The 16,128-nt window shown below is 29.7% G+C and overlaps 1 protein-coding gene across 1 annotated transcript; it reads left to right on the plus strand.

Annotated features, from left to right (window-relative positions):
* The first annotated feature begins 1,757 nt into the window (after positions 1–1,757).
* Positions 1,758–13,941, plus strand: LOC145833266 (tumor protein 63-like). The gene is made up of 14 exons (XM_082940457.1): positions 1,758–1,868; positions 2,020–2,115; positions 2,580–2,770; positions 4,513–4,594; positions 5,559–5,739; positions 7,710–7,828; positions 8,223–8,329; positions 8,870–9,018; positions 9,276–9,388; positions 10,576–10,709; positions 11,192–11,524; positions 11,900–12,009; positions 12,492–12,568; positions 13,065–13,941. Exons 1-14 carry the CDS (start codon positions 1,785–1,787, stop codon positions 13,185–13,187), a joined length of 1,899 nt encoding a protein of 632 aa, XP_082796583.1. The 5' UTR covers positions 1,758–1,784; the 3' UTR covers positions 13,188–13,941.
* The last annotated feature ends 2,187 nt before the right edge of the window (positions 13,942–16,128 follow it).

Here is a 16,128-nt window from a genome sequence, read left to right on the forward strand (position 1 = left end):
GCGCGAATACAATCTCGAACCTTGCATCGCAAATCGAAACAGCGCAAATGTCGTCAAAAGACCCCATTCAGTTTACACAGGCTACCTCCGTTCACAACGCCTCTCCTGCCGACTCTTCAAAGAGCTGTTTGCGTCTGGCTTGTAAACCGTCGCTGGAACAAACGACAGGGCACTTTTGTTCTCAAGCGTCGTTTCTCCTTCGCTGCGAGGTGACAATTTCTCCGAGGTGTGAGGCCTCCGTTTTTGTTTCTTCCCTCGCTCCCCGACGTGCAAAAGTGCTGTTTGTTTGCCGTGGATTTTCATAATTTCAAACTGCAAAATCTGTTGATGTTGTGACACTTAATTTTCCACAAGCACCTCTCTCTCAAACTGGAACGCCGAAGAAAAAGTTCCGTTTGCCTCGGCTGTGTCGTTCGCCGGTCAAACAAAAACTTTTCATTTCAAAGTTTGCTTTCGTCTGTTTTGTTTAGAAAGGCTTTGTTTGAGTTTCCGAGCGAGCGAGAAGGCTTTCGATAACTTTCATTACCTTGTACTAATATTGTAATAATTTTTTTATTTTTTTATGTTTTGGTTTACTGACGAAATGTTACAAATACGAAAAAATTAAGTGTTCGAGTTGTTTTAATAAAATACTTAAAATAATTATAACAAATCTTTATACTAAACAAACGTCTTTTTATTTTGAACTTGGAAAAATGTTTTTTTTAAGTAACAGAGTGTTATTTAAGTTTTACATACTTTAAATAAAAAAGTTATTACTATTAAAGCAATCATTTATTTTCTAAGTTAAGTTTAACTTTTGTTTTAATAATAATTTGTTTTGTAGAAAACTAATCAAGTTTACATAAAAAAAGAACATATAAATATAGTTTTTCTTTAAAGTATAAAACAATTAAATATAGTTATAATGTAAATGTTAATGTGTATTAGTTAGTTACCAGATTGTTATTTTTAGTACTCAGAGTTTTATTTATGTTAGTGCCAAATACTTTTTAAGGTTTTCTAAAATAAAAAATAAAACTCTATTAGATATTTAGCTTAGCTTGTAAACTATTTTAAAAATATGTTTGCAAAATGATAATAATTCTGCAATGTCTTTTTTACAGTTTACACTAAATTTTATTTATTACAGTTGTTCATCTATTGATAAAACTTGAAGTATTTTTATAAATAGATAAAAAGATACTCAATGTTCTATAACATGTTCTGTTTAACCTAGTTTTATTCCAGAGTCGGTAATGTATAAACTAAATTATTTTTTTTATAAAACGCGATAAACATATTTTTCTACCAAAAAAAAATGTAGCTTGCAACTTTTCTATTTTAAAAATGTTCGATTACTTTGTTTTTATAGTGGTAGCAATTTAAAACTATTTAGTATACGAAATAATAATTAAAAATGAAATGCTTTACTAAAAAAAGTTTAAAATAGTGTTCAAAAAAAACTTGTTGAAAAAAATATAGAAAACATCCTTTCTTTTCCCGACAAAAGCTACAATGGTCGAATAATAACAAAGTTTTTATTTAAAGCAACGCACTACTTTACGATACTTCGGCGGTGTAAGTACAAGTTATCTATTCAAAGCTTTTGTGTGAAATTTAAAAAAAAACTAACTGCTCACGAGTTAAATAAAAAAAAATTGATTAAGAATTATAATTTTAAAAACAAATGTATAAACTTCAATTAGAAATAAAACCAAAAAAACTAGTAAAAATTTAACGTTTTTACAGCTGCTTAAAAAATATAGGGTTGCTTAATAAGTGTAAGTGAAAATCGGAAAATAATGTTGAAGATGTGTGTTGGACAGCAGTCCAACGAAGAACAGAGGTATGGAGTCAATTCGCCCCAGCTTTTTGAATATGACGAGGTTTGAAAAATTACACTTTTATAAGATACTTGAAAACACAACTCTAAAACTTTCGAAATTAAACATACCATTGTTTACTTGAACTGTATACGCGTATAACCTAACAAAAACAAATAAAAACAATTTTTCATGTATAAACACGCATCAACAGGGAGCGTACAGTTGTCCGGCGCCTTACACGAACTCAGACATGAGCAGACAGCACGACACCTCGAGAAGCATGTCGGTCGACCAGCAACAAAACTACGTTAGTTCAATGGGCTCAGACTACTTTGAATCAGCTAGTTTAACTTATGTGATATAATGAGTGAAGTTGGTTAGATTTGAAGATAAACTTTTATGCTTGTTGACAGACAGAGACTTCCGTAGCGTATTTATAAAAACGTCTGTTAACTTTTGAAACTTTCCAGATTAATTTATTTTAAACGAAACAGTTTTTAATAATTTCACATTTTTTTTTGTAAGACTTGTCAATTTCCTTATTCAAGTAATAGGAAATTAAAAATAAAACTTATATTTAATTAAAAAAAACGGTAATAGTGCATCTTAAATTTTTAAGCGGCTTACAAATAAATACCATTTTTATACATTAATAAAAATGCGCATTATCAAACTTAATAAAGTAACCATTATCGACTACCTCTAAAATCACTTTATTTCTAGTCAAATGTAACTTAAAAAATATTCCGAAACACTAAATGTGCTCAACAGGCGGGCAGCACGAGCAGTTTGTCGCAGCCGAGCATCAGCATGGTCGCTTCCAACCAGGTCCTCCAGCCCAACTACAGCCAGTCCCACAGCCCGGCGTCCACGGAAAGCGTGGCGGCGTTCACCCCTTCACCCGCCCGCCCCTTCGACTACCCTCCCCAGTCCCCGTCCACCAAGCCGTCCATACCCGCAAAGTTAGTTGCCATGGAAATACGTGACCTAAGTTGTTTTTTTTTGTGCGAAAAAAAGCGTCTGTTTTGACTGCGTCGCTTTCTAGTGAACGTCTTTTGCTTTTCGGAAACAAAAAGACGAACTTTCGCAGAAACAACAGCAGGTGTGAGTTTTTTGTGCTTCAAGTGCTGGCAAATACTAAAGTGTGACAAAACGATAATTGATGGAGTAACGAACAAAAAGTTTGATTACGTGAAAGTAATGAATTGTGACCGCTGTTGTATGACAACATAACTTTGGCCGGTGGTGTATAATAATAGAGATTTTAAAAGTAAATTTTCAAATAAAAAAATCTAACAAGTGTTCAAAGCTTTGTTTATATTTTCTTTTACATAAATATTTTCATTCAAGTATAGTGTTTCGGCCAAGAATTAAAAAAACAGCTTTTATTGTTTATATACAATCGTTGTTATTTCCATCTAACATCAATCCTAAAAATGCTTGTTTTTTATGAATTGCTAAAAAAAAACAATTCTCAACTTATTTTAAGTTTAAATTCAAACATGCGACTGTTTAACTTCCATTCAAAAAGCCCCTTTCATTAACGCACACCGAAAGTTAAGCAAAGAAAAACGCGTGTCTCGTAATTGGATTATTTGCTTGGGAACTTTGGCCCTTCCGACTTTCCATTGTCATTGTTGCTGGCCGTAAGGACACTTGAATGGGATTACGCTGCTTTTCGCCGGGATTCCGCCTTCAATGTCGTTTTTAAACCCGCAGGTAATCCCGCAACCGTTGCTGGCCTTTGTGCGGGGTTGTTAGCTGCCCTCCCACAAAATTTTCTGGCGAATAAACTGTTTTTTTTTTGTGAATGATTTTTTATTTGTTGTGAAGCACAAAGAGATTAAGTTTTGTGCTAAGTTTCTCGAAAGTTTTTTTTTTTTAAACTTCTACGTTTTTCTGATTGTAGAGTTTTGTGAAAAATTTCATGCTTAATGTTTAAATGTCAATTTAATAAACTGTGTGTGGTTTTATGGTAAAAAAACAAGCTAGTTTGAAAACACAAATTTAAAAAAGTTTAAAAATTCCTACAAATAAAATTTAAACATTTTAGATTTTTAATCGTGTTGGTATTGTAGTAAAAACTAAACTACCAACAAGAAAAGTTATAACTAAATTACGACACTGGTCTTAGATTTATGTATTATCTAAATAAACACTTTCACAAAATGTTTATCTTCGAATTAAAAATGTCAAAATGGCAAAGTCGAATGAAGACTTAATTTACTCAGTTCAACTATTAAGCTCTTTGCAGGGTATTAAATTTATTGAGGCCAAGAAAGCAAACAACACAACTGACGTATATTTTATTAGCAAACAAAATTTTCTAAAAGTTTTTAAGATTTAAAGTTTTCGTAGTCTTATTTTATTGCGACATGACACACAGTGAGGAATTTGTAAACTTTTACGTGCGAAGCGAAGTGTTCGTAATAAAAAAAGCTAAAATAAAAATAAAAAATAAAAATGCTAGTGTTGCAAAACGTTTATTTTAAAAGTTAAATATAGCTCTTTTTTTTCACTTAAATTAAAATTGTGTGAAGTATAACAAGTAGATAAGCAGTAAGTTGTTTTAAAAAAATGATCGACAAAAAAAGTTTAAATAATTTTCAAGAAATTTTTAAATTCTACATAAAAATTGCAGTTGAAATGCTTCATGCTTAAAATAGAAATTCTTCAATAACTTACACATTGTTTTACTTTGCAGTACTGACTACCCTGGTGAGTTTGACTTTCAAATAGACTTTGGAGAACTGACAGATTATGCTCCGAAAAGCGCTCAGTACACTGTTAGTTTGCTTTATTTAAACATTTTTGATAAAATAGAACCTTTACTTAAAAACGTGTATATAAAACAGTTAAGAAAACAATACAGTTATGAAAGCAATTAAAATTAAACTTAAACCAACGGACCATTCGTAAATGCAACTGCTAAATAAGTCTATTCTACTATTAAAAAATCATATTAAAAAAAATTTACACTACTTAAAGCAAAAATATTACATGAAATTCTACGTTACAAAAAAAAATTGTTTGCATAAAAAAAATTATATATAAATTTAAAAATAATAAAAAGTTTTATCTGTTTATTTTAAACAAACTCTACGTAAATACTTCTGTGTAAAAGTTTAATTCGAGGTCCAACAATAAACTAAAAATCAATCAAAACTGCATCACACACAAACACTGTTGCGAAGTTTATTTATTGACCGTTCACAAACTGGCAATACAAAAAGTTGTAGTATAATATTTCAAACAACTAAACGATTGTTTGAAAGCTTTCTAAAGCCGTTGCTGTGATTAATTCTTAAAAGTTTGACTTTTTATTTGCACTATTACCTTGCACACGTGTGTTGGTATGAATGTAAACAAGATCTTTTAAAGTAATTTGTTTTAATATTTTAAACGTTTTAAGTTGTTATATTACTTTACAACAGGGATATATAGCCAGCATACTTTTTACATATAGATTTTCAACAGGTTTTAGTTGTGTTTATACAAAACTTTTGTATTCCAACTTAAAAGAGTTTGAAAAATAATATTAGTTTTTACACATCATCTTAAGATAACTAAACCCAGATAAAAAAAATTACAAAACTAGGCAAACTAGTTTGTTTTAAAAAGTCATACAAAGTTTTATAAAAAAAAAAGTTTTTATAGTTAAAAAATTATCCACCATAGAAATTCAGCTTAGCCAAATTAAAAATAAATTAAAACATAAGAACAAACCGAACAACAACAACAAATATTCAGTATTCGAAATCGTTGAACAAGCTGTTCGTGAAGATGAACGTCACGTGCCCCATAAGGTTCAAATGCGCCACCAAGCAGCCGATACCCGGATGTCTCATCAGGGCCGTCCCCGTGTTCAAGAGGCCCGAACACGTGACCGACGTCGTTACCAGGTGCCCCAATCACAGGATTCCCGACGAAGGTTGGTGAAACGTTTGTATAACATCAGCATGTTTACCGGGGTGGTTTTTATTCAGAAAAAGTAATTTAGTTGTAGGTTAGTATTTAAACTTGTTTTCTATAAGATAACAGGTAATTAAAAAAGGACTATCATAGAGACTTTATACGAAAGTTTTTGTTTACGAAAGTATATTAAATTAAATATTTTTAAGTCATTAAGTAATACTTTTGCATATGGAATATGATTTATTGTTTGTGAACAGCGTGTACTTCACAATTATACTTGAGAGACAGGCTTTATTTGTTGGGTTTTGTTATTTGCTCACTTGCTTCGTCAAAACTTCTCATAATCTTTTGATGGTTTTCTTAAGTGGCATCTTCACAAATGACGTTTGATTTCTGATTAAATAATCCAAAGTGAGCAAATAAAGGCTGGTCTACTTAAAAATCATAATAATAGTAAACACTCTCTTTAAAAAATGTTTGTTGATGAGCATCTTAGAAACTTATTAAAACTGCAATTAAAGTTGGTCTTTTATATCTGAGTTTTTTATTATCATTCGAATACTATTTAACACTGAGAACTTACCTACTAGCTTTTTAGTTTAGTCTTTAAACAATTATTTACGTAACTATTTAAAATAAGACTTCCAAACTTCCAATGGAATTGATTTCGAAACTTTAATCTTTTGTACAAATAAAAACTGATTTAATTTTTCTCTCACAACGAGACAAAAAAACTGCATAACAAAAACTCTCATGTTCAATGCGATACTATACTATGTTGTTCTTTGCTTTTGTTATAAAAAGTTTTTATTATTATAAGATCGTTTTTCCTGGCTCGACGTAATAAAAATAAATCGAAATTGTAAAGCTGAGTGGAATAGCTGTTTTGTTCAAAGTAATTTTTGACATCGAGAGTGGCTTGATAAAATCTCGAAGTAATGACCTAGTTATTATTTAAAGAAAAGTTTCAAACACCAAAAAGTTGCAAATGAAAACTATGTTGTTACAATAAAAACTATGTTGAAATTAAAAGATTGTTTTGTTAGCTGCTTAACTAAAAGCTAGTTGTCTTATCTTAAGTTATTAACAACATTTTTCTAAACGATTTACAAAGTCAGATACTACAAAATTTTAACAAAACTATTGTTAATATTTTGAAATTCTTCATAACGTTTAGTTAAGTTTTAAAGTTATTTACTAGTTTTATTAATGAAAAGTTAGTGTTCTGGGAATTTATAACAACTAAATGAAATTATTAAGTGTTTAGAAATACTTAAAATCAAACATCCATTTGAATTTCCTTTCTGAATTTGTTTTAGAAATAAAACTGTTTTTAATAATTTTTTTCAACTTTACTCACAAACGGTCGCTTAAGTACTTTGTACTTAACCCCGCTTGGTAAAATCACAACATCGGTTTCTCGCGACCATATCTGCCTGATGAGTCCTTATAAGAACGAAACCGGTCGTAGGTTGTCTCGGATGCTGTTGTTGTTGGTCGTATGAAGTTCATTACTTTTTATTTATATAAATAAGTATAATGATTCTAAAACTTGCACTTGTTTGTACTTAATTTTACAAGGCTAGACAAATAATGATTTAAGTGTTTTACCTTTATTTACAAAGGTTGTTCGATAATAAGTATTATTTACTTTCTGTTCATTAAATTGTATCAAAACTTAAAAGTATCTAACTGGTTATAACAAATAAAATGTTAGATAAAAAAAAACTGGAAATAAAAATTTATAATTTCGTTAAACTATTCAAATTGTGAAACATCTATCGTTATAAAATTTAGGTTCTTTTTTTCAATTAAATAATTAAAAATTTGAGAATATAAATAGGATCCAGGAATAAAGATAATTGAATTTTAAGCTGTGATTGTTATTCTATAATAAACAGTATACAAGCTGTGTTTTATAAAAATTTGATGCAGAAATTTATAAATCAAAACTGGGTGTTTTCACAGCAACATTTTTAACCACAGTACACTACATTCCAAGCGGTCACTTGATCAGGGCTGAGTCCACCAATGAATGCCATGTCAACTATCACACTGCCCCGGATGGAAGAGAAAGCGTCACTGTGTTGTACGAACGACCTCAAGTGAGTGAAAAATTTTCATAACGCCATTTTGTTTGCAATTTTTGTAGAATTCACTAATTTTAACATACTAATACTCATTTTTAATTTATAGTACCTATAAAATGTAACATAAGTTTTCAATTTTTACTTAAGTTTATAAACCATAAGTTTAATACTTTGTATATAACAACTAATGATCTCATATATGCCAATATAAGAGTAAAACATTGTTTTGTTGATAATAAACTGTTAAAATAAATAATAGGTACTAATACTTAGACAGAAAAGCTTCGTTGTTGACATGAGCTGTTTGCAACAGCTGTTTTTTACTTTTGTGAAAATTCATTTCAGCTTTTGCCGATAAATATTAAATAGTAGCTAATTACATTTTCAATTATATTACAAACAAATTTAGGTTGGTGCTGAGTATTCAACGGTTTTGTACAAGTTTATGTGTCTGTCAAGTTGTGTAGGAGGAATCAACAGGCGTCCTTTGCTCACTTGCTTTACACTTGAAAAAGAGTAAGTTCGCACAAAATTTTTTTTTTGTTTACAACACGATACTTGAAAAACTATACAGTAGCCGTTAAAAAATTATGTGCATTGAAATAAGTTTTAAGATAACCATTTATTATTGCTGAAAAAACAAAATTTTTGCGTTATTTTTTGAAATTTATTGATTCTTGTTTGCTGTTTGTTCTGTTTTTTTGTGTTTGGTTATTTTTTTTTATAAGCGTTTAGGTTGTTTTGGTTGAAAACATAATTAAATTTTAATTAAAAAAGTTACAAAAAAAAGGATCTATTTGCGAAAAAGTAGTATGTTAAGAAGTTTTTGATCCATATAAAAGAGTACAATTTTTTTTAAATTTTAGATTAGCCTTAAAATAAAGCTTAAATCATAAAGTTGAATTATTTAATCTATTTGAAGATTGAAATTGGCAGTTTTGTAATGACTGGCATTTAGTTTACCAATTTTTTTATTAGTAAAACAAAACAAAGCTCCTAAATACAACTTTTTAAGAAAAATAACATACATAATAATTAAATAACAATAATTTTTAGTGGTCAGGTGTTGGGAAGAAGAGTGGTTGAAGTCAGGATTTGTTCATGCCCGGGCAGAGATCGTTCACAGGAGGAAAGGAGAAAGAGTGGAAAAAGCAACTCAAACCAAGGCATCAAGCTTGGAAAGTCGTCGGGAAACAATTTCAGATGTAAGTATGGTGTTTTCACTTTAAGCTTCAAATTCTAAAGTATTTCAATATAACAGATGGTTTAAGCTTAAAGTTTTTATTTTTCAAGGAAACAAATCACATTTATTGAATAAGTTCTAAAGTAAATAAGCATCCAAACATAGAGAATGTAAAATAAAGACTTGTTTGTATGTACGAAAGTTAACTATAAGAACTAAAGATAGTATCGGAAAATCACAACCTTCTTTTTTATTAACAAAACAAAAACTACTGAACAGACTCGGGTAAAAGTTTTCAAGGGTCCGTTTTGGGAGGAGGTAAAAGAAGGAGGCAGACAAGGACTTCCAATGGCAGCAACTGTGACTCTGACAGTGAAAGTTATGTGTTACACGTGAGTATTAAAAACAAATTGAAAATTTGATACTTGAAAGCAACTAAACTTCTTCAATGTTTATATCACCGTAAAAAAAAGTAGAAGTTAAAAGTGATAATCTTTAAATAATACAGCGCACTTTTTAAAATGATCATGAGTACCTAAATGAAAATTAAAACATAGTTTAAATTTTACGACCTATCAGGCAAATATAGTATAAACCTTTTTCTAAACTAATTTGTAAAACACTGTAGCGTTTCTTTGACCTCTTTACACAGAACATTAAGCAACTTTACTCACTTTTATAACACGGTTATAAAATTAAGCAGTTAAGATTTAAACATTGTTACGAGCATGGCTTTGATTACTTAAGGGGTTAAACAGTCATTTTAGTAGCGTAGCTGTTAAACAACGCTCACTTTAGGACGTATATACTTTTTACAATGTTTACACAGTTCAATATGAACCTTTAAGAAGCACTTTTCCTTGCTGCAATCAAATAAAAGAGTTAGTTGTTTGTAGTTTGAAGAAACTCTTTCAAAAAATAAGGAACATTTCCTTGTTTAAGTTTTTATCTGATTGAAAGCGTGCATTTATTACACGGTTTCGAGTGTTAACTAACAATTATTAACAAGTTTAACTTTTGTGATAAACATATGTTAACGGAAAATAAATTAAATTTAGCTGTAAATTATTATAGAGGTTTTAATTTTCACTTAAGAAATTTTTGTCATTTCCCTTAACACACGAAAATAAATTTATTTAATGGTTTTCGACAAAAAATAAAAGTTTACTCAAGGTAAGCATACATACCGTTAATCTCTATGTCAATACTATCTATTGTATGATAGTCATCTGTTAATCAAATCTAAACAATAGACTGATCACATTTTAAAAACAAACATTGGTTAAAAAAACATGTCCAAAAACAACTTTTTAACATAATTTTATAGTTTACTCAGTATAAAACTTTGTAAATTGGTATATCTAAAGTGCACTGATCGTGTTCTACATGATCATCACAATTTTTGTAACATATATCAAATAGTTATGTTGTATTCTTACACCACTATATAAACTTGAGTAGTAAGAGATGTTCTTGTTTTTTCTAAAACTATTTCATATGTTTTTATAATAATCTAGCTTATTTTCTATATAACTAGCGATGAAGTTTGTTACAAAATACTAAAAAAATAAAAATACAGATTCGCGGAAGGGAAAAATTTGAATATCTGAAAAAAATGAAGGAAGCTTTAGATCTGATGGATATGATTAGCCCTGGACAAATTGAAGCTTACAGATCAAAAGATGAAGAAGAACAAAACAGCTTTATTGAGAGGTTTGAGTAGAAGATTTTTACAACTTTTGTAGCTTTTTTTTATTTATAAGTATTTTATTCTTAAGTTTAAGCTAATAATCCAGTAATAAAGTGAAATACTTAACGGATGATGCATTATTATTTGTATAATATCCATGTAAGCTGTTATTAGTTTTCGTTTTACAATGGTTAAGCCAAAATCTATAAAAATGAATTAACAATTATTAAGAATATTAGCCAACAAAACAAGCTTGAAAAAGCATTTTTACTTTAAAAGCGATGCTCTTTCAATTTATAAATTTATCATTTTTGGCTAAATGAATTTTTTAAACTGATAGTTAGCACTCACAATAACTTGTGGCATTAAAAAACAAAAATTATTTTAACAATCAATGTTTTTAAAACGCTAAAATAAAAAATTGTAGTTTCAAAATATCAACGATTGTACTATATGAGCTGTTTTATGTGAAAAATTTCACAATAAAGTACACCTTAAACTTAAGGTTTCAATCTGCGCTGAAGCCGAGCAACGCGCAGCTCCAGCAGCAGGAGACTCCTCCTCAGAGCTCCAAGCTCCACACGATCTCCTCCGAGACGCTCCAGCTCATCAGCGGCAACGCCACCACGATCCCCACTTTCCCGCAAACCTCAGTTCAGAACGAGTCGCCGACCTCTTTGCAGGGCAACAGCGTCAGCTACTGGGGCTTCGTGGACCAGCTGCCGCTGGGTTGCGACGTTCCCGACGTGACGTCAGCGCTGAACCAAGGCGGGAACAAGGAGGCGTGGATGGAGAGCGTCCAGGAGAACAGCGGCCAAGTGAACATGAACGGTGGCAGGTCAGACGAAAGCTTGCGCTTTTTAGCAACATAATGTATTTGAAAATAAATACAATCATAAATTTTTGTTATTGACGAGTTTTAATGTTAATTTACTTGTATTAAAGTCAGGTGTTTCAAAAATATTGAGTTACGTACATAAGTCTTTAAGCTTATCATTAGCTATAAATAATGAAAAGTAATAAAGTTTAAGACTATAAAATTTTATTAACGTTGAAAAAAATTATGTCTACATCATTTCGTAAATTTTATGATAGTAAACATCTAATTCGTTTAAAAATTTAAGTGAGCGTTTATTCTCTTTATTTTTCTTCAAACAACCAATATAAGTATTGTAATAAGTAAGACTTTAGTGAAAACTTCTTTTTCCAACAGATTAAACACAAAACAAATAGAAGAAGGGCAACAGAGCTCAGGAGGGGGAATCACTATTCTGCAGGTTCCTATGACGTCAGACAATGGGAGAAGCGAACATTTTCGTTCAAGTTAGATAATCAGAACATAGAGACTTATTTTGATTAGTTGTTTTGTGTCTGTTTAAAATTGAACAAATTTGCGTTTGTTTTTTTACTGTTAAATGTAGCACTTATTGTTTAATTGAATTAGTAACTGAAAAAAATGAAAAAAACTATTGTTTGATAGCTTAACTATTGCTGTGCCTCCTTTGTAGTTACAATAAATTTATTATTTTTTTATCTTATTTAAGATTTTTATTACTAACATATTAAGTTTTTGTTTGAAATTTATCAAGCAAACCTTGGAAAGTAGTTAAAGTATAAAGTTTTCATTTAAATTTTTCCATTTGAAACATCATGCATTATTACGATGGTATAACTTGAAGCGTTTCAGTAAATTTTACTTATGGTCGCAAAAACAAAAGTTTGTCTTTCAAAGAGCAAACAAAATTCAAACACAGTTCCCGTAAAGTTTGTACCAACAGTTACAGTAAATTCTTGTTTTCTTATAGGTAGCTACGTGCAGTCTTCTTCACTAATGAGGTCGAACAACAATCAGCAGCACAAAGATTTATCGCCTTCCGAGGAAGTGAGTTCAACAAATAATTGTCGTAAATCAACAGATAGCGTTGCGTGCCGAGCTTCTATTTACAGTTCAAAGTAACAAAAAAAATAAAGAAATTATACAAAAGTTTACGACAGTCCTATCTTTAAATTTCATTTGGCCAAAATGGCGTTTTGTTGACACGCGCGATAGGAATGACACGACCTCGCCCCAGGTCGCGCTTGGCAACCGGGTTCGCTACAAAGTCGCTGTTAATCCTTGAGTTGATTTAACTTTGTGCAAATACAAAGCTGCGCGTCGCTTTTGTTGTAAAACGCTGTTTGAGACGCGCAACTTAAAGACCTTGAACAAAAATTTTGAATGTGAAGGCTTTCTTTTAAATGTTTTACATTTGTTTTTTGTAACAATAGTGTTTCTGATAAGATCAATTTTCACCAAAGTTAAACAAAAACTCAGACTAAGTTAATAAATGTTTATTTAAAAAGTTAAATTGGTTGTAAATTTAATTTACCTTTTTCAGGTTTATTACCTGCGAGCAATAGACATGCAGCTGAAAGATAATTCTCAAGATGAGGCCTTAATTAAAAGGGAGAAGCTAAGAGGTGGGAACTACATGAAAACCTCTAACATGCAGCTTCTTTAAAAGTTCCCGACTTTTTACTTGTTTTTCTAAACTTTCTTTACGTATACAAATACTGTGATTCGTCTGCAATTTGTGTGCAGTTTGTGCACCAGTTAGTAGCAGGACATGTGCTATGACCTTCTATTTATTTTTGTTACTGTTTGTTCTTGTTAGAAAAGTGTTAAAACTCTTTAGCTTTATTTTTGATGAAACAGCTAACTTTTAAAGTATTTACAAACACCTTAAACCAAATTTGAAACAACATGCTTATTTAAAAAATGAATAAATTTTTACTTAGCTGTAAACGTTTTGCACAGTTCCTATAACTAAACTTATTTTATATTACTGATCAAATCTAAACATTCTCGTTACTAACAACGTTTTCGCTGCTTATACACTGAAAATGTCTGCCGAAAAACAGTTTATTTATATCAAGTTTTTCAAGCAAGCTTCTTGTTTATGTTGCTCCGAAGAACAAAACTCCAAACAGCTCAAGTTTTGTCCTTACATGTTTTTGTACTGCTTTACGCGAAGTTTTCACACTTTGACGCTTTTCGTATCTACTTACTGTGATAACTTTAATAATTTATTCGCGTCCAAGGACGCTTTACATGTATTTAATTTATTCACGCAACGCGTAGGTAGCCACTGTAGAAAAACACCTTGTAGTTTATTTCATTTAACTTAAATTATAATTGACCCGATGCTGGTGGCATTTAGAATTGCTTTTGATGATTTTTCCAATAAACTTTCGAGATTTCAAACTGGGATGGTAGCTAAAGTTAGCTGCTGGTAAACTTGAGGCTGAAAGTTTCTGCTATAACAAGGTTGAAAGTGTCTCCCGCACGTGTTGTGCGTAAGTCAAAGTTTGGCTGCTTGGTGATAAAATAAAAAAAAAGTTAACAATGTAGAAAAAATATAAGATTAATAGAATGTGTTGCACAACACTCTGCCTAAAGTTCCGCTGCTTCTAGGAATATTAAAACTAAGAATTAAAGTATACTGAATATCTTTGAAAGGTCGTTGTTTGTTTTTAGAAGCATATAAAATAGAAGTATTTATGATTTTTGTTGTGTCTTTTATTTGAACAAAATGTATATTTACATTCCTTATTTTTTCATTTTTTCATGTGTTTTTAATAAACGTTTTTATTACTTTGTTATTGTCTACTAGTTCAATAAATGCACTAAACACTAAAAATAAACTAAAGTTAAACAATTTTAATTAATCAAACTGACCATGAGTTGGAATATTAGAGATCATTTACTTTTGCTAGCTAAATATTTTACTTTTGTTACTATTTTCTTTTTAAGTTAGCTTAGGTTTTGAAAAAAGTTAAATTAACTTTATACATTCATCTTATCAGTTTGATCAAGTTAAAATGTAAATATTAAGGTTTATGAGTTTGAAAAGAAGTTTTGAAAGTGTCTGTAATTGTACAAATATTTATTTAAGTGTCAGTAATAGCCTATTATTTACTATATAAGTAGAAGATCTAACTTATTGGAACTTTAAGTTATCAACATAAAATTGTTATTTCTGTTTTATTTAATTAAGTTTTTCACAAAAGCTTAGTTGCATTTATATAAACTAAGTTTAAAAAACTACTATAAAAATGTTTTATTTTACGGATTACACTTTTACCTATTTGTTGTAACATTTTTGCATGGTTTTAATAACTTACTAGATTACTATTGTTATTAGGCAAATTTGATATAATAAACAAAACCTAGATAGTAGAAAAAGATAGAAACTTGTGATTTATAGAAAAGTGTTAACAAATATTAAAAAGAATTTTCAGTCCTTGACAAGACACTAAACTGTATCCTTGGTGTGCGACCCAATAACCGAAAGATTTTTCGTACACCAGCTCCTTAGACCAAAATATTTGAGCGCTTTTTGCGTCAAATAAACAAATCTATTACGACTGCTAAAATAACAATACTTTTTCTAAGTTTAAAAAAAGATTTCATATAATTAGTTTGTTTTGTTTAATATTTAGGCTTTAGGCTTTAGATTCTCTCATTAAGTTTTTTTTTTACACAGTTATCCACAAAACATTTTCAAAATACACAAAGTCACTAACAATTTGAAATAATTTTACTTAGTTGGTTAAAGAAAGGAAAGTATAAAAAGTATTTTGTAGTAAAGATAAATTGCTATTTACTACTAGATAGATGTCTTATGTAGGCAACAAACAAATAGTTCTTATTTAGTTGGTGAGTTGTGTAAAAATTTGAGTTTAAGCTTTATTAACTTTGTTAGATGTCATTAATTATTTATTTATAACTAGCAGTTGAACTACACAAGTTTTAGATTCTTTAAAATTTAGTTACATCTACAATTAATTATAAAAAAGTTTACTTCTGTAGTAAAATCTAAGGTTATTAGTTTTTACTTACCTTCTAGATTGCATAGTTCTTTTTAACTTTACTTAAATATTTACTAGCTTGTCTTGTTTTGCTGTTTTTCTCTATTACTTTGACTAAAGTTGGTCTGAAAAGTTTTCAAAACTTTAACAAAAATTAAAACTACAAACTGAAGAGTTTTTGTTTTAAAAACTACGTTTATAAATTTTATTAAAGTTTAATTAAATTTATAATTTATAATGTTTTACATGCTGGTTAATAAAAGTACTAATAACATTTAAGTTTTTTTAATGACCTTATGTGTTTTACAGATCTATACGTTTAAACTAAAATAAAAGTTTACTTTTTTTAAATAAATCGTTATTATACAGATGACTACAATGTACTGAGGTTTGATACAGTTTGATGAATTACAGTGTAGTTGTTTACTTAGCCGAATCGTATGGGTTGAACCAACAAAAATTTCTAACCTACGAAGACAAATAAAATTTATACTAAGTACAGGTATCAATGTAATAGTCATTGCCTTAAAACACAACCAAAAAATTTCGCCCAAAAGGTAAAAACCGTACATTCCGAATGTTAATAAAAAC

This window comes from Thalia democratica, chromosome 4 (genome assembly GCF_965202585.1).
Source record: "Thalia democratica chromosome 4, ktThaDemo2.hap1.1, whole genome shotgun sequence".
Taxonomy (NCBI): Eukaryota; Metazoa; Chordata; class Thaliacea; order Salpida; family Salpidae; genus Thalia; species Thalia democratica.

Excerpts from the sequence above, each read along its gene's own strand:
- LOC145833266 (XM_082940457.1), top strand. The coding sequence starts at position 1,785 with ATGTTGAAGATGTGTGTTGGACAGCAGTCCAACGAAGAACAGAGGTAT. Across the intron at positions 2,116-2,579 it reads TCGACCAGCAACAAAACTAC|GCGGGCAGCACGAGCAGTTT; the intron begins GTTAGTTCAATG and ends TGTGCTCAACAG. Across the intron at positions 11,525-11,899 it reads GTGAACATGAACGGTGGCAG|ATTAAACACAAAACAAATAG; the intron begins GTCAGACGAAAG and ends TTTTTCCAACAG.